This window comes from Alosa alosa, chromosome 10 (genome assembly GCF_017589495.1).
Source record: "Alosa alosa isolate M-15738 ecotype Scorff River chromosome 10, AALO_Geno_1.1, whole genome shotgun sequence".
Classification (NCBI taxonomy): Eukaryota; Metazoa; Chordata; class Actinopteri; order Clupeiformes; family Clupeidae; genus Alosa; species Alosa alosa.
In genome coordinates, this window is record NC_063198.1 from 26,558,882 (window position 1) to 26,581,381 (window position 22,500).

Genomic DNA, 22,500 nt, shown 5'->3' on the forward strand with positions numbered 1-22,500 from the left:
AGCCTAACCTGCAGTTTAGAGCAGACGACACTTCGCTAATCTGGTGGCTGGAGATAGCGTTATCTCCTCCAAACACACACGAAGTGTAACAATTACTAGGTAGGTTGACGTAGCTTTCCCAATGACAGGAGGCCATAATTGCGGTGTTTATGACATTGCCTAGCCTACCTAGTAATGAATCCCTCGTAGCCAATAATATATAAGCCATACAACGGAGCTTACTGGGCCTATTGCTACATTTTAATTTTCTAATAATGGCAAATGTTACATCAAAATGTAAAAAAAATGAGGGTTGGCTATGCCTCTTAAAAGAATGTCAGATATGACCAACCAACTTTAAAACGTGTAAATATTTTTCCGCATGTCTATTACTTACTGCTAATTTCTCAAAGTGCCTAAAATATTGTTAAATATAGAGACATAAATACTAGTGTACTAACTGTAACTGTATAAAGGTAGCGTGATTTACATACCCGTATAGCCTCTGCCTTTCTCCGGAACATCTCTTCCATGTTTTCGGCCACTTTTTTCACAAGTTTTGCGCCGTCTATTTCTTCTACTCGGCCTCTTCTCTCAAACTCTTTGTATTTCTAAAAGAACGTTTCGTTATGAATACATTAGGATATAATTTATTGTTACACATAAATAACAATTTAAAAAAACGTCATTTCAAGAAATCCACATATGGTGAAAATGGTGTTTACTTGTAGCCTATTGTTTATTTGTTCAAAAATACATTTCAACATAGCAAATGTGGTAGAGAAACCTAGACTGTAACTAAACAACTAAAGTGGTTTAAACATAAATGACAGCTTTTACCATTATAAATGCATTTCTGTTTCAAAATAGGGACAAAGGAGAGAGATACAGGAGAGGAAAAGGTAATGCTTGTAATGCATTCTGTCATTGAGTAATGGTGCTGGTGCAGTTTAACGGCATGCTGGGCCTGTTTCTGCTCTAGAAAGTGATCTATGTTATCTATCCAGAGCTGTGCCAGACCTAGGGTCAGGGACAGGGCACAATTTGAGATGACTGGGTCAATCACTCCAATTTTAACTGGGAAGAGGTGTGTGGAGCATCACAGTCTTACTTGTAAACAGTGCACCACCACACACACAGACACACACAGACACACACACACAGACACATACACACATAGCGACTTACACACACACACACACACACTCAAATACACATGCACACATATTTGAGTGGTGCTTTAAACTCAGAGTGTGAGTGTTTGAAAGTGAAAAAAGGTAAGGGAAGACAAAATGGAGATGGAAGGTTCCACAGCCCTCTTCAGCAGCTCCTGTAAAGTCAGTCTCCCACTAATAACCTGATAGGAAGTGATGAGCTTTAATACTGGACCGTCAGACTTCAACACCTGGCCTCGCTTATGAGGACACTCCAGTCAAATCTCCAGTCAGTCTCATCAGCGGGTCTATGGCAGAAGGCGTTGTGATCCAGGGCAGACTTTTACGGGGCTGATCAGCGATTGGCTCAGGCGGCGCTGCGGGTTTAAGCAATTGGTGGAACAGGGCGATGTGGGTGGGCCGGCTGCAGCAGGAGGGGGTGTGGCCATATCAGAGGGAGCATGCACCATTGGAGGGTAATTGAAATGGAGTCGGCGTGCGGCAGAAAGATAATAACGTTTCAAGCCTGGGTGACTGTGGATAATGAACTACACCTCCGACGATGCTGAGTCTGCAGGATGCGAATGGGACAAGCGGCGCTACACGCCAAGCTGGACAGAACTCAATAGCACGGCGGAGTCATGGGGACACCCACGCAAAACCACATGAACATTAGCACTCTTAATTAAATATAGCACATCTTACTCAAACATACACACAATTTATGCTTTACACTCGGAATAACAGAACAACATAACAGAGCAATGCAGATGTATTCATACAGTGATATGCTCAAAATATGAATGAACAAAAGGACCTCTAAATATTTTTGTACTTAAAGGAAAATAAACACACACACACACACACACACACACACACACACACACACACACACACACACACACACACACACACACACACACACACACACACACACACAAAGCCAAACACACACTCACACACACAAAGCCAAAAAGCAGGCACACACACACAAAGTCAAAAGGCAGACACACACACACACCATACCATGCAGCAGCAGCACCATCCTTTCCCAGACTCCCCCACCCTTCCTGAAAACAGCAGAACACGGGGCGACAAATTACCCCATGAAAAGGAGAGTGCGGAGCAGCAGCGAGGCGGAACACTTCATTTCACGCCTGTCCTCCCTGCCCCCCCCCCCCAACAGCATCCCCTGCCTGCCCCCCACACACACCCAAACCCATCATCACCACCGCGGAACCCAGCCTCATCAATAGCTGTGATTTTCACCCCGGCCCTGACGCTGGGGGCCAAGGCAACGGGAACAGACCCTCAGCCTTCTGGATGGACAACCGACCCCTCGGCCACCCCTTGGGCCCCTCTCTGCCATGGTCCACTGGCATAGGACAGGAGCCTGAGGTAGAGGTCTCATATAGGTTGGCTCAGGGTTCATAATGATCTAATGATTACTCCTTAATGATCTTAAACAACACACACACACACACACACACACACACACACATGCATGCATAGCATGACTGAGGGAGAACATATTGGCATGGGGCCCCTCCTCCTTGTCATGGTCTGTAAGTTCAGGACAATGAAGAAAAGTGCGGATGTTTGCACTAAAAGGAAATAGAGAGAACAAAAGCAATGGGAATTTCTGTAGATGTGGCCGAGATAGGGCAGTGGGTATTGCAGTCGAGGAGCTGGAGCGATTACAGTGCTTTGGAGCAGCGGGTGTTTGTGTGGAGACATGAGCCTCGTCCCCATCTGACAAATGCAGCCAATAGCCGCAGGGAGAGCCGGAACGCTCCCGCCATCAGCCACATGCTGTGGATGGCCTGGAATATACCGCAGTCATGGGGCATCAAAACAGCCTCGCTCCAAACACAAACTGGAATTATATACCGCAGTCATGGGGAATCAAAACAGCCTCGCTCCAAACACAAACTAGAATTATATACCGCAGTCATGGGGAATCAAAACAGCCTCGCTCCAAACACAAACTGGAATTATTTACCGCAGTCATGGGGAATCAAAACAGCCTCGCTCCAAACACAAACTGCTACGCAGAGGGCTTCCCTGTGAACACTAACACACACTTTCACATCAAATCACACTTTCACACAGACACACATACAAAACAACATGTTTACTCACAATTAAACTTTTACTACAGTCTGTCTGTCAAAAATACTCATATTTATATACTGTCACTAAGACACACACACAAACACACATTAACATACACACAACAATGTATGTCTCTCAAGCTGGTACGCACTGGCTTAAACTCTCCAACAGACAAAGGAACACACATATACATACACATACACATACATTCACAAACCTACACACACACACACACTGGCCTGTTTTGTGTCTAGGTAATTCTATAGGTAAAGTGTGAGTGCTGATGGGAGTGTTGGTTGAAGCAGCCGCAGTGTTGCTGAAGCGGCTCTGGGCTCTTATCAGTGAGAGGCAGTAAGAGGCAGTGAGGCTGGCTTGGCTCCTTGATGAATGTGCTGGAGAGAGGGATATTTATCTCAGCACATTCATCACTGCTCAGCTCACAACAATACACAATACAGTCCAGTCTGTACACACTACTGTACACACCATACACTCCATACACACACACACACACACACACACACACACACACACACACACACACACACACACACTCACACACACACACACACACACACACACACACACACACACACACACACACACACACACAAGCACAGGTTCAAACACACATACACGCACACACATGCACAGGTAAAAAAAACCATGCACAGACAGTCATATTCACACATGAACACATAATTATATATGTATATATACAGCCCACATTTAGGTACTGGTACATTTAGGTCCACAGATTTTATGCTCTTTTTTTTTTGGACAAGCTACATGTATTGCTATTATGATAATGATGCACTTGAACAATTGGATAATTTGTCACTGTAACAAATTACAGAAAAAGGGTAACCTACTTAAACTAATATTGACATAGTCATGATAGTCCTTAAAATACACACTGTTGGTGTTTAACTAAAACATACTGCACTGAAGGTTGCTTACAGAATAATATAACTACAAGCTCTGTTGAATCACACATAAAATAACAAGGAACAATTCATATTTCATAGAAGTAAACATTTACATAAATATACATCAACATTTTGTAAAAACTTCCAAATACAAATATGTGTCAAAATAGGTTTGATCAGAATGGCTTTGTTTCAGTTTTTATGCACTTTATAGGATTTTATGCAGTAATGCATCTGTACAAAAGAGTTTTTACTTTTTTCTTTACTTCAGATAAAAATGAGTAATTTTATTTATTTCCACAGTTTTACAGTAACCTAATTCTAAGGAAACACTAAGGTGCTGGAGGCCCTTAACATCCAAATCACACTTGAGGGTACTCTGATCACAGCAAAAGTCTGTGTGAACAACAGCTGATTGTGAAAAATGACTGCTGCAAAGCACTGCACCAAGGTTGATGGGCATCACATGTCCAACCGCACTGATAGGATAACATGCACATGTTTACCCAACCCTGCCAAACACGCTGATTTCATTCAAATCATAGTAATGACTTTTACCTTCTGCTTTTTAAAATAAAATGTGATCACTGGAACAATTATGTTGTTTGATCTAGTGATACAATATTTTTGCCCTTCCTCTGTATTTATTACACGTGCAATTTTGTGGTTCATTTAACATGCACTAAGTGAAGTGTAATTATACACACACTATCCCACGATTGTTAAAGACATGCATTTGTGCATATGCTGCCCTCCACAAATATAATTGACATAATACACAGCAAGAATGTACAACAACACCTCAACTCAATCTTAACTTTGCTTGTCAGCACACGCTGGATACATTACATGCTGGCTGCAGAAACTGCATTACATTTTCTATAAAACATATTTTAAAACAAATGGATTTTGCTGTATGCAAGCCACCATTCACATTTACTCTGGTAATACAGGCAGAGACATGAGCAGCTATAGATGTATTTGGACAGGAGTGTGACACAAGCATATTATATCACCTGTGTTCTCCAGTACTAGCCTATTCACTAAACAAACTATTTGCAAAAGAACACATTTGTATGCTGTTATGAGGACAACTCAAATATATAAACACACACACACACATGCACACACACACATGCACACACACACACACACACACACACACACACACACACACACACACACACACACACACACACACACACACACACACACACACACACAACATAAACTCTTTTCAATATGTTTCCCTCAGGTTATTTGGGTCCAGAGGCTAAACTCTTCAGGATGAACCAGAGATGCAAGCACAGGAGAGATGGGTAATGGACCATGCTTTCACACACACACACACACACACACACACACACACACACACACACACACACACACACACATACAGCAGTAGAAGAACAGCTGAGTCTCACAGCCACACACACCTGAGTCTTCCCTGCTTCAGCCATCTGTACCCATGTGAACTGTGAATATCTATCAGCAGCCTACATATATGGCACAGCAGTAACTAAGCAGTATACTATGCTTAACATCTGACAATCTAGATAGATAGATAGATAGATAGATAGATAGATAGATAGATCAGATGTAGGGGGTAAGTGTGACACACCTTCTGCAGCAGCTGAGATCCTGAATATTTCGCAGCAATGGACTTTATTTCCCCTCCAAATGCAGAGGCCCACAGTTTCACCCTGACAGCAAACATGTAAGAAAAGTATTATTCAAAACTAAATAAAAAAATAAAAACTGTAACACAAACTGGATTACTAAAACATTTACATTTTAATGGATAAATATGGAATATTTTTTATTATTATTGTAAATCGGCCTGCGTTGCATTTTCTTCAAAGGAAGGAAATATAGTTTTGGTCTGTTAGGATTTGTTCTGCAAATCTGGCGTTTAATGATCAGGTATGTGACTTAGCATTGCGAGTTAGGCTACAGATGTGCGCAGAGCAAAGTGCCAAGCAACCTTTTATAATATGCATCTGCTTTAGACTAAATTAAGAAACTAAAACAGTAACGCAATAAGTGATAAAAAAAACAAATAAGTCTTAATACTCCTGCATTTATTATTTATATCCTACATTTTAAAACGTAGGTGAATTATCGCCATCTATAACAAGAATCAGAGAAGTGAAAAGAGAAAACTGGACTAGCGCAAAAATCATAACGCAGTGTATACAATATTTTGGAAGACAAAGGACTTACACTGAGAGTGGGATGCCCTGTTGCGACCCGGCAACATCCACAACAGTCACACCTGGGCTAATCCAAATCAGGAAACTCGCACAGTACACTTGCGAGTACAACAATCTCTGGTTCCAATGCATCTTCGCTGCCGTTCAACCTCACCAGCTGTTCACCGAAAAGCTCCACGGAGCTCTCCCCTTTTAATCCCCGAAAAATAATAAACAAAAATCCGCTGTGTTACCCGTGCATGTCGTAATGCTTCTTGAGCGAAACGCAAAGGGGCAACTGTCAAAAGGACAGCTGGACGTCCGTGGAGAGAGGAACGTGTGACCTAAAGATCATATACAGTGGCCTCTTGCCGCCAGAGGGATCGTAGCGGCAAGATGGAAGAGTAGGGACTGTTTTCGGTTAACTGCAAAGATCCTCTTCTCTCCGATAATGCCTTTTATCAGGTCATGATGTTATTGTATACACTATACTTTCTGGAGCGGCCGTACTATATGTTGCCTATGATGCGCAACGCTCTCCGGTTACCCTGTCAATAAAGACTTGAGGCACGTCTTTTGCGCTGGACTGGAAGATGGGTTGGTGAGGGTAAGGGAGGCAAGTAGGGAGGGGGAATCCGAACTGAGAATTTATGGAGTGCAGTTTTCAATCTGTTGTGAACGCGCACAGAGTAGAGAAAGGGGTGGGGGGTTAACTTATGTTGTGAACGCGCACATAGCAGAGCAGGGGAATATATTGGAAACTTTCATACTGGAGCGCGCGAAGACTAATCACTGGTCATCTTGCACTGGATCATGGCAAACAGCACCATCACGCTGTTGAAAAAAAAAAACACATGGGCACACATTTAACTAAAAATATATGCCACGGTACAATAAGAACTTATAAATAAATTTGAAACTTTGAAATAAATCCTGCAATCAAGGGTAATCAAATCAGAGGTCATTAGGCGCCATTGCGGTCATTGAGTTTATCTAGATAGATAGATAGATAGATACTTTATTGATCCCCAGGGGAAATTCTGTGCACGTGAAAGCAAATGAGAAGGTCTTAGCTATTAAAACCTGTAAAAAGTGATAACGGACATGCTTAACTAAAAAAAAGGGTGACTCCCAGTGTCACAAACTGGATCCCCCTCTCTCTCACTCACTCACTCACACACACACACCTCACACAGAAATGGACCGGGTGTAATATATTTATGGCCACTGGTAGAAATTGTGGCACTGCTCCTATAGTTTGCCAATTAGCCTACCAATGGACCAACATTAGACACACACGCAGATGGAGTTGCTGGTCCTATTGCATTCGAATCCAATTTGAGCAACTATACTGCATGAACTATTCTTTTCAAAATAAGTCTTCTTTCAAACAATAAAATAAAAATAAATAAAAAACGGGACCGTCCTCGAGAAAAAAAAAGAGAAGTCTGATGGTCACTCTGCCATTATGCATACATTTGTGTTCTGTTCCAACTCGCGAATACACCTCCTGTATGATAGATTGGAAAATTACCCTTTGACATTTGAATTTTTCATGTGGCCACCCACCAATGCCACATCATAGTGGGCACGGGCCCTGCTGATTAGCGCTTGATAATGATGTTGGGGGTGCACGAGAAGGCTGATGTATCACGGGCCGCCACGGACTGTAACCCATCGCAAGGCTGTGTGATTAGCTCAGTAATTACATCATACATCAGCGGAGCCGCGGCTGGAACGTGGCGATAAAGAGCTTGGGGACGGACCGAAAGGAGCAGCCACACGCAAGACTCCATGGTCCCTTCTCATCTGGCCTAAGCCTATGCGATAATCCACCTCCTCGCCTCTCGATTCAATTAGTTTGAAAATGAGTGGCCAGCCTCCCCAATGATTCTGTGAACAGAACACATGTTCTTTGGTTTATGAATGCTATTCTTAATTGTGTATTTCTGAACATGCCCATGGTTAACATCATTTTAATGAGACTGCCATTTCTCGCTTTTAGTTGTTTCACAATTCATGCATACAATTTGAATTCCAAAGAATACTTTTCTCATTTTTACCACTAATTCTTACATACAGCAGAATCTAAGAATTTCAACTGATTGTGACTCAGGGATCATTCTGACTGAACACCACCACTGAATAAAAATAGTGATTCCCACATTGAAACTACATTATTGAATCCATGTTGAGGGGCCACCAGCAATGCCTTCACAGACCACCAGTAGGCCCTGACATCTCCTTTTAGTCTGTAAAATACTTTTGGTAGCTAATGTTTTCTGTATTTCCAAATGCAAGGAGATGGTGATCTTGTGAGTGGTACCAGGGGTTGGGTTTTAAGGGATATTTCAGTTGGGTTTGGTTTTGGTATATCACAGGTAAGTGTTGTTTATAGCAACAGAAAAAGAATGTGCAGAATTTGTAAATATGTGGTTTCTCTATCATGATCATTATAAAATTCAAGGCAATCAAATGCATTTCTGGTCACTGAGAAAATCAAGAGTACAATATTTGTTAGCCTGTAGTGCTCAACATATGAACCCACTTCACACCACAGCTGATCCTTAGATGAATCTGCAGACCAGCATTAGCACTCGTAATCAAGGGGAGAAGATCAGAGATTAACTTGATTTCAATCCGGATTCTACACATGCAGTGACTGACTTAAATCACCTTACCTGCCTGATAATCTTTCCGGTTCCTGCAGACTTCTTTTTGCTGTGTCAGAGTCATACCTCAGGACACTTTTGGATGAGCATTCTTGTGTGTGTGTGAGTGTTTCCATTCTCTCTCGCTAATGGCTTTGTCAGCTAACCTTACAGAACCCTACTCTTCGTCCATCTCTTTCACCGAGAACCCCACAGTGGAACCGTTCTTCCCTCGTTATGGTTACACCATCCTCTCAGTCGTCATGGGAATTGTCACAGTGACCGCTGTAGTCCTGAATGTGGCTGTGATTGTTGTGACTGCCCGGCATCGGCAGCTTCGCCAGCCCCTGAACTACGCCTTGGTGAACCTGGCAGTGGCTGACCTGGGCACGGCGGTGATGGGTGGAGTGCCTGCTGTACTGTCCAACGCAGCTGGCCACCATGTCCTGGGAAGGGCAGGCTGCATTCTGGAGGGCTTTTCTGTGGCTCTCTTTGGTGAGTACTCAATGTGAATGCCTTATGTGATTTCTGTGATAAAGGGATAGAGTCATTAAGTATTAAACTGCTCACAATGTAGATTGTGGCAATGTGGTTATCACAAAACAAAGACCTATTTTATTCTTACTATTTTTTCTATTCTATACACTCTTTTATTTCTTAAAAAAATACATTACTGTATATTACTGTATATGAAGAGCCTTTCATTAGGAAACTAGATAGTTAGGCCTATTCAAATACATAATGGCCGACCTTGATTAGAACTTTTTTTGTTGGAGAACATTTTTATATTGTGTTTGTTAAAAATTACTATTGGCCGATATATCGGTTATTGGTTTTTGAAAAGTCGAAATCGGTATTGGCCTTCAAAATCCCATATTAGCCAGGCTCTATAGGAGATTGAGACAATTTGACATCCACACACACATGCACACACACTCACATCCACACACACAGACAAACACACACCCACGCACATACAAGCATACACAAAAGTTGCAAGAGTAGGGGATGGAGTGGATGTACAGGACTGAGTGGCAGTCATATTTTGTACCGCTATGTGGTACATCTAGTTGAAACTGAGATACATAAAATGTTGTCGTATTCTATGATGTGATAATTACAATGTCTGCTCTAGACATTTGCTGAATAAAGGTTTTCAACCAAACAGATCAAAGATGTTATCATGTAGAACGGCATGTAACATTTTGTTATCTCTCTCTGGGCTGTTCAGGCATCACGGCTCTCTGTACGGTGGCATTGATTGCTGTGGAGCGTCTGTTTGTGGTGTGTAAGCCACTAGGCAGCATCAAGTTCCAGGGATGGCACGCCGTAGTGGGTGTGGTCATCTCCTGGTTGTGGTCTCTCATATGGAACACGCCCCCTCTCTTCGGCTGGGGCAGCTACGCGTTGGAGGGCGTCAAGACGTCCTGCGGGCCGGACTGGCAGAGCCGCCAGCCAGGCAACGTCTCCTACATCCTCTGCTACTTCCTGTTGTGCTTTGCTGTCCCGTTCACACTCATCGTGCTGTCGTACACCTGGCTGCTCTGGACCTTACGACAGGTGCGGATTACATTCACTCTGCCTAAGAACTATAATAATACTAATAATAATAATAATAATAATAATAATAATAATAATAATACATTTTATCCTTTCATCATAGATCTTATTATCTTATTATACTCCACATCTGTATGTATACCTACATTTACTTGAATATACCAAACAAGGAATTGTGGTATGCTTTGTGTGTGTGTGTGTGTGTGTGTGTGTGATGTTCTCCTGCAGGTGGCTCAGATGAGTGGGGGAGCTGCTGCTAAAGCTGAGGCCAAGGTGGCATGTATGGTTGTTGCCATGGTGCTGGCATTCCTGGTCAGCTGGATGCCCTACTCTGTGCTCGCCCTGGTGGTTGTATTTGACCCCGAAGTCAAAGTCGGCCCACTTGTTGCCATGTTACCGGTGTACCTGGCCAAAAGCAGCACAGTCTACAATCCCTTGATCTACATTTTCATGAACAAACAGGTACGAATATACACGGCAGAAACTCACCAGTATGACCAAATGTGAGTATATTAAATCAATACCAGTATATCAAATCTCACATCAATCAGAATGTAACAAATATGCCAGCAAATCTGGCAGTGGAGTTGGCAAATAAATGCTATCCAGTGATCACATCATGTGAACACTGTGAACATAGTCTATCTTCAAAATCAGTCCTCTAAACATGAGATAATAAACTTCCCTAATAAACTGACAGATAATAAACTTCCCTAATATTCATCCATGAAAGGAAAACATGTGCCACGTCAGCATAATTGCATGAATAGTGAAAATGCAATCTGCACTGCTGTGGTGATGAAATGGATGGTGGAGATGACTGTGCTTTGTGTCTTCAGTTCCAGAAGTATGCTGTGCCCTTCCTGTTCTGTGGGTGGAGCCCTTGGGAGTTGGAGGAGTCGGATGCCGAGCCTCACACCACCATCTCCTCCGTGGGCAACCAGGTCTCCCCTGAGCCATGAAGCCCTACGGGGGAGGGGCACGACAGAAGGAGCAAACCACTGGAACTTACAGTAGTCAGCGGTCTCACGTGCATACTCAATAATGGAACACACTGATAACAATGCACCGCACATATTTCTCCAAGTTGCTACTAGGAATTATAAATGTTTATGAAATAAAGGCTTGTGTGTGAGGCGTATGTTTTTGGTATAGGTCAGTAAAGAAGTAGGTGTTCCAGAGGTGTGGACACTACTGCGCACGTTTGTGTTAGCACGTCTCCCTTCATGTTCCTCCATCCCTGAATTAGAGAGCTCTGAAATGAGCAAAGAACATTTTAACATCTATTATATATCATGTATTGGGCAAATTATTTGGATAAATTGGAATGGAAATACTAACATTTTGCTGTACAGAAGCTTAGTTTGAGAATATGCCACTCCGATGCTTCACACATATGATTACAAACGGTCAAGAATGATTAGTAGAGTTGCGAAATACAGGTTTTGTGTAAAAGATAGCTTTGTTCATTATGCACTCACATGTTATACCTCTTTCTCAGACTCACTCTCAATCATTCTCCAATCATACTCCAAGGTTACATTTATTCAATCTGAATCTATTGTGTTTGTCTGTGTGTGCATTTGTGACAATATAACAGACACAAAATTTGAGTGCAAGTTTATTCAGTAATAATCATTAGAAAATAAAATTTCAGCATCATTTCAGATCAATTCCAGGCCAAAATAAATTGGAAAAATACAAAAAATGTATTGATACAAAACCTAGAGGGAAATTCATAAATGATCTGCTACTAGGGGAAATTATTTTTTACCGAATAAAAACATTACAGAGCAAATATCATGACCTTCAAGTAGAGAACATTACCACTGATCTGTCCGTCATTATTGTACATATGATACAGATTTTTTTTATTACAGCTTTAATAATAATCATAATCATTATAATAATCATACTAACAATAGTAATAGTAGGAGTAGTAATTATGCAATGAAAACATTAAAATGTTGAAATTAGCAGGTGTTTATCTGTAAACGTGAGTGTTGCCAGTCTTTTTTTTCCATTAACCCGCCAACATGTTTGTGTTATTGAGGAAGAATGCACCTTTATTTTCATTATTTTCTCCTTCGCGCTGTCCCAGCATTGTAGGGTGGGACGCAGATGACAAAGACAGATTCCACTAAACTGCACACACAGTCACAGGAAAAAGTACAAAATTCTCTCACCTTAATACACAAAAGATTTCAATAGAAAAAAAGAAAAACGAAAAGCACTATACAGTTATTTGTGCAAAGACGAACAGCAATGTGCTAATATTTAAATCCCATTGGTATAGAATGAACCAAATATTTTTTCTTCTTTTTTTCTCAGGAGTCCCTGACATGAGGTAAAAGTAAGATCTTCTAATCTTTAGTATAACACATTTTTCTTGAAAAGTGTTTAAAAATAATGCATATTTTTTATTTTTATTTTTACCAGTAATTGCTACGAATAGTACAATGTGCCTGGAATGCGCATTGGTCCTTTAACAACGTCGACATAAAGACCACATATATTTTATTTTTCTCACAAACAATTCGAAGAGCCCTTTTAGTGTGCACACAGTGGAGGCCCCACAGGTTCATGACAGTATTCGGCTGACTGAAAAGCACAGTACTCACCCTCAACGCACAAACCAATCACACTCATCATGAACTACAAATCCCATAGGCCCCCTGTTGCCATACATACATACAGCAACCTGTGCTGAAATGAAATTATTTCCAAGGCAGCGCCTTAATGTCACACTAATGTTATTTTACTCAAAGTTGTCTCGTTAAAGTGGTTAAGTGGCTCCCTCTCTGACAGCTAGGTGTGGCAGAATAGCTTTTTAAAGCTGCTGTAAGCGCATTATGGGACTTCTGAAGCAAAACTCTACGTGCTGATAGCATGATGATAACAGCTGCTCTTGGGTGTCCGAAGCTCCTGGCCACTGTAATGAGCAGCTCAGTAGTTTCAGCAGCTCAGCAACATATTCACAGCGTGACTGCATTAATCAATCAGGGGACTTGCCAAGAAATAAGCATCCTGCCTCCCAAATATTTTCCATGTGCACAGCACATTAACGCAAGCAGGGCAGTAGATGGCTAAGTGTGGCAGATGTTGGCTAACAGCAGCTCGCTTACAGCAGCTTTAAGGTGTCTCTCTATGTGGTGAAGCCTTAGCATTTCAGAAACCTGTGAAGGTGCAGAGGGACAAGGATCAAACACTGATATGTTTCCCCTGCACTTAAGGAGGTATTTGCAGAAGCCTGACAAAGAGAGAGAGAGAGAGAGAGAGGGGGGGCAGGGGAAAGAGAGAGGGAGGGGAGAGAGAGAGAGGGAAGGAGAAAAAGAGAGAAATGAAGAAACAGAAAGGGGTTTTAATATTGCTTAGCACTCTCCATCTGACCAGGTCCAGCGTACCACCCATCCACATACCCACAATCCAGCTTCAAAGAGTCTAAAGGGAACCCAATCCTCTCAGTCACTCCCAAAGGATGCTGGGGAAAGTAGCAAAGCCTAACCAATCAGGGGACAGAATGCAGAATACAAATGTGTGCTCCTTGTTCCCATGGTTTAGGACTGTCTCTCCCACTGTACATCCTGAGGAGAAGTCAATAGAGAATGCATCTCTGACTGACAGCTGGAACCTGGTTAAGGTTCTTATACATGCCATATATATATATATATATATATATATATATATGTATATACTGTATCATACATACATATGCATGTATGTATGTCTGTAGCTTGTTAAATCAGAGACTAATTGAGCAGCATTGTCAATGCACAAATGCATTTTACATGGAACCGCTTCGGCTAATTTTCCTTGCAAAAGAAGATGCAAGCCAACAAACAGAGACAACCCAATCTGAACCTCACCTTGCAGAAACAGACAGGATCAGTTTGCCACGCTCCGGTTCTAGAGCAGAGACCCGTTTAGGAGACTGGAGTCATCGGAGTCAAAGCCCTAAAGACGCCTGGCTAAGGAAGAGCTCTCGCTTTAAAAACAATGCAGGCTGGCTGTTTCAAGGGAGTGATACTCTGCACTGTTCTTTTTTTTTGCAAGTGGAAACATATGGAAAAGAATACGATCATCATAAACCCATGCAGATGTTACACCCTCTTGAAATGAAAGAAAACGTTCAAAAATGGTATCATCTAAAAGTGAGAATGCATATGTGAGAAAACAGAACAGGCAAATCAATCCTGAAGTACAGTACCTAGTAAAAGAAAAGCTGTCTCTCTTTCAGAGGAGGAGAACATGAGTCAATATTGCTGATTTTTTTTTCATACCGTACATAATTTCAAAATATATAATGTCTCTATACAAATTCTTCTTTCATTTTTATATACATTACAAGTAATGCACAGTAACTTTATTATGAAATATTAAACAGACTATTGTAAAATTGAAAAATAACCTGTAGGCTAGTGCATTCAACACAAATGCTGAGATCTCTTCAAAAGTATATCCAGTTTGATAACTCAATAGGTAGGTATGATATTTTTTTTAACTGTAAACGGGCAGCAGTTGTTAAACTCTTATTGTTCTTCGCTATTTTATAATTCCTGTAATTAACATTTTAAAAAATATTTTAAGGGGTAAATTTAAGCTTAGAAAACATACTCAGGAGACTGGGTGGGCATGGGGGGATATGCCTGTCTTTGCTTGCATTGAAAACGTGCTTGATATGCAAACTCTTAATAAAGTGACTGAGGTAATGACATCTTAAATCTGATTGTCATCACCTAAAAGTAATCATAATAATCATAATAGTAATTTAATAATATATACTGTATATATAGAAAGCCCAACCCCCTTGTATCTTGCACCCCAGCTATTGGTCCGTTCCCCCTCATTCTCAAGGTGACAGCACAAGCTGGCCAATAGTGCTTCAACCTCAAGACTGCTCAGCGTCAGGCCCGCTCCCTCCCAAAAAGGATTAGCATCATCATCATTAGTCCAGAAGGGAGGAAGCTGGAGCTCCAGGCAACAGGACATTGGGCGTGGCATCCCCTTGGCAAGCAGGGTGGAGGAGCTGGAGGGTTTTGGGCGGCGATGGAGACAGGCATAGTGTGTGTGTGTGTGTGTGTGTGTGTGGTGGGGGGGACCATACAGTCTGTCATCCAGGTGCCTTTTCCATTTACTTTAAAAAGGCACTTCTTTTGGTCGTGAGCAAGTAGATGCATTGCAGTCTGTTTTTTTTATAGTTGCAGAGATGTCATGTTCTGGGGTGGTGCCCCTACCCCAGGGAAGACTGCTCACTGTAAGTCCAGTGTCTGTCGGCCCTGGGGCTGCTATAACGTGGTGATGCAGATCATCTCGTCTGCTAGGTCCTCCTCGTAGCGCGGCCGAGGCTCGAGCTCCTCGTCGCTGTAGCTGGCCGACACATCCTGGAGGTCGTAGTCCTGCGGGCTGAGGATGGGGAACATGTTGACCCCGTTGACCCCGTTAACACCGTTGACCCCGTTGACCCCTGGCGGGATGCCGCCGTTCAGTAGGTGGCTGGCGGCGCTCTCCATCTCGTCGATGGTCATCTCGCAGGCATCTGCAATCTCGTGCTTGGTTGCCGCAACAAACTTTGGGTCCTTAGCGTACCTCCCCAGACCCTCTGATATCAACACCTTCAAGGCCACAGGCACAAAAACACAGACAAATGAGCTTTAGCACACTCTTGTAGCTGGCTGTACTTCAGAGCTGTGATTTTTAACCGTCTAACCAGCTAGAACAGTAGGGCAATTCCACGGAAAATTGACTTTTTGTCACATCCATAACGCCAGTGAAATGCCTTGGCATTTGTATGATGTGAATGATAACATTCAATGGATATGAATTAAGTAACACAATGTAAGAATTAGTTTTTATACCCCTTGTCATCAATACTGTTTATTTAGCGCTAAGGTGGTACCTACTGTAGTACCTGTGTTGAAAACTGACAAAAAGGGTCAAGGGTCATGTTACATGATGCAATAGTAAGTGTTCCGGGTGTGCATTGGCAAAGTCATAAACGGCATTTGAAACCGTTATATTAAGCTAAACAAACTACATAGTGTTGCTACTGAAGCTCTGACTTGAGCAGGCTTCCCTCTCGGTGCCTCTTGTCTTACCGCTTCCACCAGGCTGGTGGCGCTGCCCCTCTTCTGGTGGTACTGGTTGCGGAACTCGGGTGGCACCTGCAGGTGTGCGGGCGAGTAGGTGCGCTGCTGAAACTCGCGCTCGTCCGTGTACCAGGAGCTCTTGCGCACTGAGGCGCGGCTGCTGCTGGCGCTGTCGCGCAGGGGCCGGTCCACGCGGATCAGCGGCGTGTAGTACGGCGAGCGGTCCTTGCTGGCTGGCGTGGCGGGTGGCGTGGCCCAGGAGCGGGTGGAGTGGGTCGGGGAGAGACGGTGCGCCCGGCTGGAGTCCAGCCCCGCAACGGCCATCACCTGGAGAGGCAGCAGCAGGGAGTAAGAGCAGCGTTAGAGGGGTGCGAACAGGCACCTCAAAAATATCTGTGTGCAGCGATATATTATCTTAGATGTTATCAACTATTACTCTTGCCATTTGACAGGATTTCACTGTACTGTTTTACATTTTGCTGCACTGTTTTGATTTTTTTTAAGTGTACATATCATGAAAAAATATAGTTATGTACTGTTTCTTGATTTAGGGTAATTCAATGTTTCTACCACGGCGATAAACTATTGTTCGATTTTATGGTCTATTACTGTTGCCATATGACAGTTTTTCGCCGTAACATAACTTTTTACAGTGACACTGAATTTGATTACATTATATGTTACATTACATACATATTACACACCAATGGGCAGATGAGATAAGTATAATAATAAGTCTTTAGTGTGATTTGCGTGTGTTACCTGATGCTGCATGAGGTGCAGAGGTAAAGCAGTACGCTGGTGAGGCAGGTCGTCCTGGCTACCTTGTCTGCGCAGACACTCAAAGTTGAAGGACGGCCTCCTGTGGGCTGTGTGTGTCCAGACCAGACAAGGAGTCAAGGAGTGTGATGAGGGAGGGAGTCTCTCTCTCTCTCTCTCTCTCTCTCTCTCTCTCATCAAAGCAGTTCAAAGGTCCATGCCAAAGAGTAGTGATGGACCAATACAATACCAATTACCAATGCAGACTATACTGCATGGCTATATGACACAGACAGAGTAGTAGATTAGACTGAGCCACATTTCTTAGTTAAAAATGTCAACATGCAATAATGCTTTCCTATAAATCATCCTAATACACACAATCTAGGCCTTCAATTATTACATCTGAAATGTGATTAAGAAAGAGGTGAAATATAAAGATGGTGTATTCATGTGTGATTAAGAAAGAGGTGAAATATAAAGATGGCGTATTCAAGTGTACCTTGAGGAGTGGGAGGAAGTAGCCGTCTCTTCGGAGATCTCCGGGAATCATGGTACAGGGGCTGCTCATCGTCGTCATAGTAACTGTCGGGATGATGGTATCCCCGGGGGGTCTCATACTCCTGGTCGCTGTTTGGATACCTGTCCAGGTATTCCTCAACATGACTGCCTCAAAGACCACGATATGTGGGCATGCCTTGACATGCTCTACACTCACCAGATATAAAGTGCCTCAACACCAATCCTTCACATCAAACTTAAAAGCCCTAACAGCATAACTGGCTAGTAATGTAACTTTCTTGAATTTCCCCTTGGGGATCAATAAAGTATCTATCTATCTATCTATCTATCTATCTATCTTTCATAGGGCGCTTCCGTCTTGTATTGTCCTGAGGGGTATTGTGTTGCTATAATGACATTCTCACTGCACAACTACCTATCAAAATACTGCACATCAATACTTTGCCAAAGAATATCACTTACGGAAGATTTTTCTTACAGCTTACAAGCTTCAAGCTTCCAAATCCTGCTCGCTTATGGCAGCAGCCAATTATTCAGTCCAGTGAGCATCTATACAGAAATAACTGACCTCTAAATGCCTCAGTCAACAAATCCCAGACATTTTTTTTTACAGAGTTCAAAGAACCCAACTAAAGCCCATAACCTAAAGGCAATTTAGAAGAGTTGAACTAAGCATATATATTTTTTCTTTTTTGCCTCAATTAAACTGCTTATACTAACATACTCTACATTGAAATGCGGTATGTATGAAATGACAGACTTGACTTGTTGAAATGACAGAGCCTGAGCTAGAGCTGACCATAATGATAGTCCAGTTGGAGCTGCCATGTGTGAGAGTGGGATGGGAATGAGTGAGGGAGCCCGGGGACTCTACTCTACCTGTCTCCAGAGAGCATGCTGTCGTCCTCGTAGAACTCCTCTCCACTGAAGTACTCCGCGGAGAAGCGGTCTTCGTCAAACTCCTCCTCCCTGCGGATGGTGGGGCGCCGCCTGTCGCCCGCATGCGACCTGCAGGTGAGTGAGTGGCCACAGGGAGATGAGGTCAGCAGTGTGTCCACGCTACATGGGCGGAGGGGTTGCAGCTTGACCATGCAGTGCCATGCAGACGTTGACCTCCGGGGTGGGGGGTTAGAGAGGGGGTAGGCAGGGGTGTTGGTGGGGAAGGCGGGGTTGCCAGATTAGCCCTGAGCCTGCGCGAGCACAGCCCCATCAACATGACAGTGAGAAGCCTCAGAGCGAAACATCCTTGAGCAACATTCCACTACCATCTCTTAAAGGAAGACTCAAGCGCATTATACTCAGTCTGTTTGTTTGGCAGTAATCCTGTCAAAGATCTCCAGTGAGAGAGTGTTTTACTTTTACAAGAAGTTCAATTCATATAAATGGAGTCATCCTTTAAGGCCAGCCATTCATTCATACATCACTCCTCCTTCCCATCAACAGCTCCCTCCTCCTCTCTTTGCAGACACATGCAAACAGCAAGCCTGGTCTGGGCATTTCACTTCACGGTCACCTCCTTCCTTTCCCGCACCTGGACCGAGCACTCGCCACACAGGACTCCCAGTGCCCGTTGGTGATGCAGGGAGAGGGAAGGCGTGCACTTTGGCTGCCACTACTACAGCACTGATACAGAATGCTGCCACCTGCTGGCCAGTCTGGCAGGAGAGTAATCTACTGGTTTCCTGCGGCTACATCGGCCTGAGTAAAAACCTCCTGACATCAATAAACATACCTAATATAGGTCTCATAGTAGCGCCTTCTGTCCAGTGAGCAGAGAGATGGTTAAGAGAAAGCATTTGGTTAGGAAAGAAAAAAGGGAGAGAACAGAGAAAAAGAAAGAAAGGGGGAGGTGGTGAGGGGCAACATATATATCAGTATATACAGTATATGAGCCATATACCAAATACTTATATATGTACAGCAGTAAGGAATGGGAGAATGCAGCAGCAGTGGGTATGGCAACATGAGGGTGGGCTTTTAATTTGAAGTGCACCTGCTGTAGATTAGCGGTATTCTGCTAACTCCACAAGACATCATCAAGAGCATAACACAGGCATTCACAGATGCCAGTGAACACTCGGGCGTCTAGGCATCCTTATGCTGACGCACAGACATAAGCCTGTGGTGTTAAGAATGCTTTGACATGTGTCATGTGGGGCTGAACTGACTGTGGATACTGTAACTCATTAGCAGAGACCTTTCTAAAAGAGCTCAACAGGGGGGGATCTAGAACAGCGGTTCCCAACCCTGTACCTGCCCCCTGCCTTTCATAACCTTAATCTCCCGCTGCTTCAAACTACTGGCTGAAATGAGCAGGATAAAATCAGGATAAAAATGAAGTGATTAGCAACATGAGGTGAGGTGTGTTAAGTTATTTGAACCTGCTACTGTATGATTAGCAACATGAGGTGTGTTAAGTTATTTGAACCTGCTACTGTATGATTAGCAACATGAGGTGTGTTAAGTTATTTGAACCTGCTACTGTAGGCTGTACAGTAGGGTGAGATAAAAATCATGACATGTTGGGGTCTAAGTACCGAGTCGTCTCATAGGGGACATAGCAGGTATGTACAGTGATGTGAGACAGAACTGTATGTAAGAAAAGAAATTCTTGTAAGAAGTATGTAAGAAAGAAATATGTAAGAAGTTCAGAGTGGATCTGAGAGGAACATGATGACTCCTGAGGTGACCTAAAGGTTGCGGTCATGGAGGGCAGTAATGACCTGAGAGTGATTGGAGGCAGAACAAGCCTGTCCGTGATAAAATGAGTGATTTTTGAAATACTGCACGTGTGGATGGGTGAGGAGTTTAACGTTCATTTTTGGTTCAAAAGAAAAAACGCTCTACAGGCTAGTCTCTTTCTCAGTGTTTAACCTGCATGCTCACACGCAAACATTCACACACACAAATACTCCCTCACTGTCAGAAACACCCGCACACACTGAGACATGCTGCACTGACAAATGACACACACAACACAACCAGGCCCCCAAAACGGGTGCGTCATCATCACCTTTGTCCGCGAGGCGTCCTGGGTTTGTCATAGTTGTAATAGGAGCCGCCCGCATAGCCGTTGGGCGGCAGGTGCTCATAGAAGCGGTGGTGCCCGCCGTTGGGCAGGCTGGACACGTTGGCGTTGTTGAGGTTGATGTTGGTGGACTTGGGCGACTTGCCATAGGAGTTGGCGTGGTGGTGGTGGTGGTGGTTGCCGTGGTGGTGGTGGTGGTGGTGGTGGTGGTGGTGTGGGTGGGGCAGCCCGTGGCTGTTGTGGTGCTGCGCCATGGCGTTGGCGCGGCCCAGCCTGCCCACCGGCTGCTCCATGTGAGCGTAGTGCGGCGGCGGCTGCACCTGCAGTGGCCGCTGGGTGGCGTTGGTCTGGTGGCCCGACGGCCGGCCGCCGCCACCGCCGCCGTGGTGGCCCACGTGGTTGACGTGGTTGCCGAAGAGGCCGCCGTTGCGCTGCGGAGGAAGGCTCGGGGTCAAAAGGTCAGCCGACAGACACATAGATCATTCTAGAACACTGCAAAACCACTGCACTTATGTGTCTGTCCTTGCAAAGGAGTTCTCTAATTTCTATTTCTAGACATCTCATGGGCAGAACAGAAGTGGTAAAAGTTGGTTTGATGGCATATGGTATATGTGTGAATCAGATGAAGAGACAACCCCGCTCCTTCATCTCAACTGAACTCAGCTCAACTGAACTTGAGGATAACTTAAACAAAAACATGCCAGTGAGGGGTTATGTCTTAGTTGTCTTTAAGATCCTCCAGACTGAGACTAACCACCTACACTGAACTTCACTGTACACATCTATAGTGACTATCCTATATCCACTGTACACATCTACAGTTACTATCCTTTATCCTATATCTCAGTGATGTGAACAAATTACAGGTAGACTTCTCCAGAAGTGCATGCATCCGAGGAGCATACAGTGTGTAAGAGCTGCTGGTGTAATACAGTATTAACAAGGGCGTTATAAGACCCTCCAGAAGACCTGTGAGAGGAACCCTAAGATGTCGTGGTAAGGAGTAATTTACCCTATAAATCTCCTCGTCCTCGTCAGGCATAAAGTCTACTAGCTCCTCGTCCTGCAGGTCACATGATATCGCTCGGCGGATTTCGGGCCCAATATCATGCAGCGTACGGAGGCCGGCCTGAAACCATGACAACAGAGGTGCTAAGAGCCCGCACGGGGCCAAATGCGAAGAGACAATTACGGACGAGAAGACATACAGACACACAAACACACACACGTAGACTGGACGGGACCTTTGGATTGGACACTGCTGGACTGACAAATGTCGGACAAGGCTTAACAGACAACTCTTCCTCCGGACTTTTGGCCTACCTTTTGAACTGAGTGAGCATGACTGGTGTGACATCCACACTGCACTTTGCCAAACAAAACATACAGCACAAGCAGTGTGTTTTGGTGGCAGAGTTCATATCATATCTGGTAGTGCTGTATCACTCAGGTAGTGCTAAACACATTTGCTCATGACATAAAATGCATGTGATGAAAGTTGAGCATCTGCCGTAGAGGCAGAGGC

General features: G+C 43.6%; 3 protein-coding genes across 18 annotated transcripts in view; 1 reads left to right on the forward strand and 2 right to left on the reverse strand.

The window, feature by feature from the left end:
• Nucleotides 1–6,992, reverse strand: part of cacna2d3 (calcium channel, voltage dependent, alpha2/delta subunit 3) — a 41,886-nt gene extending 34,894 nt beyond the window's left edge. The window contains exons 1-3 of the mRNA XM_048254755.1: nucleotides 6,401–6,992; nucleotides 5,799–5,880; nucleotides 474–590 (exon numbers count right to left, since the gene is read on the reverse strand). Coding sequence (XP_048110712.1) covers nucleotides 474–590; nucleotides 5,799–5,880; nucleotides 6,401–6,522 — 321 coding nt within the window. The 5' untranslated portion in view covers nucleotides 6,523–6,992. The remainder of the gene's footprint in view (nucleotides 1–473; nucleotides 591–5,798; nucleotides 5,881–6,400) is intronic.
• Nucleotides 6,993–9,256: 2,264 nt separating this feature from the next.
• LOC125302106 (parapinopsin-like) lies at nucleotides 9,257–11,604 on the forward strand. Its single transcript, XM_048255123.1, has 4 exons — nucleotides 9,257–9,515; nucleotides 10,252–10,580; nucleotides 10,809–11,042; nucleotides 11,420–11,604. The coding sequence occupies exons 1-4, from the start codon at nucleotides 9,284–9,286 to the stop codon at nucleotides 11,540–11,542; spliced, it is 918 nt and encodes a 305-aa protein (XP_048111080.1). The 5' UTR covers nucleotides 9,257–9,283; the 3' UTR covers nucleotides 11,543–11,604.
• A 4,089-nt stretch (nucleotides 11,605–15,693) lies between these two features.
• cacna1da (calcium channel, voltage-dependent, L type, alpha 1D subunit, a) overlaps nucleotides 15,694–22,500 on the reverse strand; it is a 79,243-nt gene continuing 72,436 nt past the window's right edge. For 13 of the 16 annotated variants that reach the window (XM_048255644.1, XM_048255628.1, XM_048255634.1 and 10 more), the window contains 8 exons: nucleotides 21,988–22,104; nucleotides 20,961–21,406; nucleotides 19,680–19,706; nucleotides 18,827–18,955; nucleotides 17,928–18,067; nucleotides 17,429–17,535; nucleotides 16,676–16,993; nucleotides 15,694–16,192 (listed from right to left, as the gene is read on the reverse strand). In XM_048255644.1, coding sequence (XP_048111601.1) covers nucleotides 15,866–16,192; nucleotides 16,676–16,993; nucleotides 17,429–17,535; nucleotides 17,928–18,067; nucleotides 18,827–18,955; nucleotides 19,680–19,706; nucleotides 20,961–21,406; nucleotides 21,988–22,104 — 1,611 coding nt within the window. In that variant the 3' untranslated portion in view covers nucleotides 15,694–15,865. The remainder of the gene's footprint in view (nucleotides 16,193–16,675; nucleotides 16,994–17,428; nucleotides 17,536–17,927; nucleotides 18,068–18,826; nucleotides 18,956–19,679; nucleotides 19,707–20,960; nucleotides 21,407–21,987; nucleotides 22,105–22,500) is intronic. The other 3 variants (XM_048255633.1, XM_048255640.1, XM_048255635.1) reach the window with 3 other exon arrangements.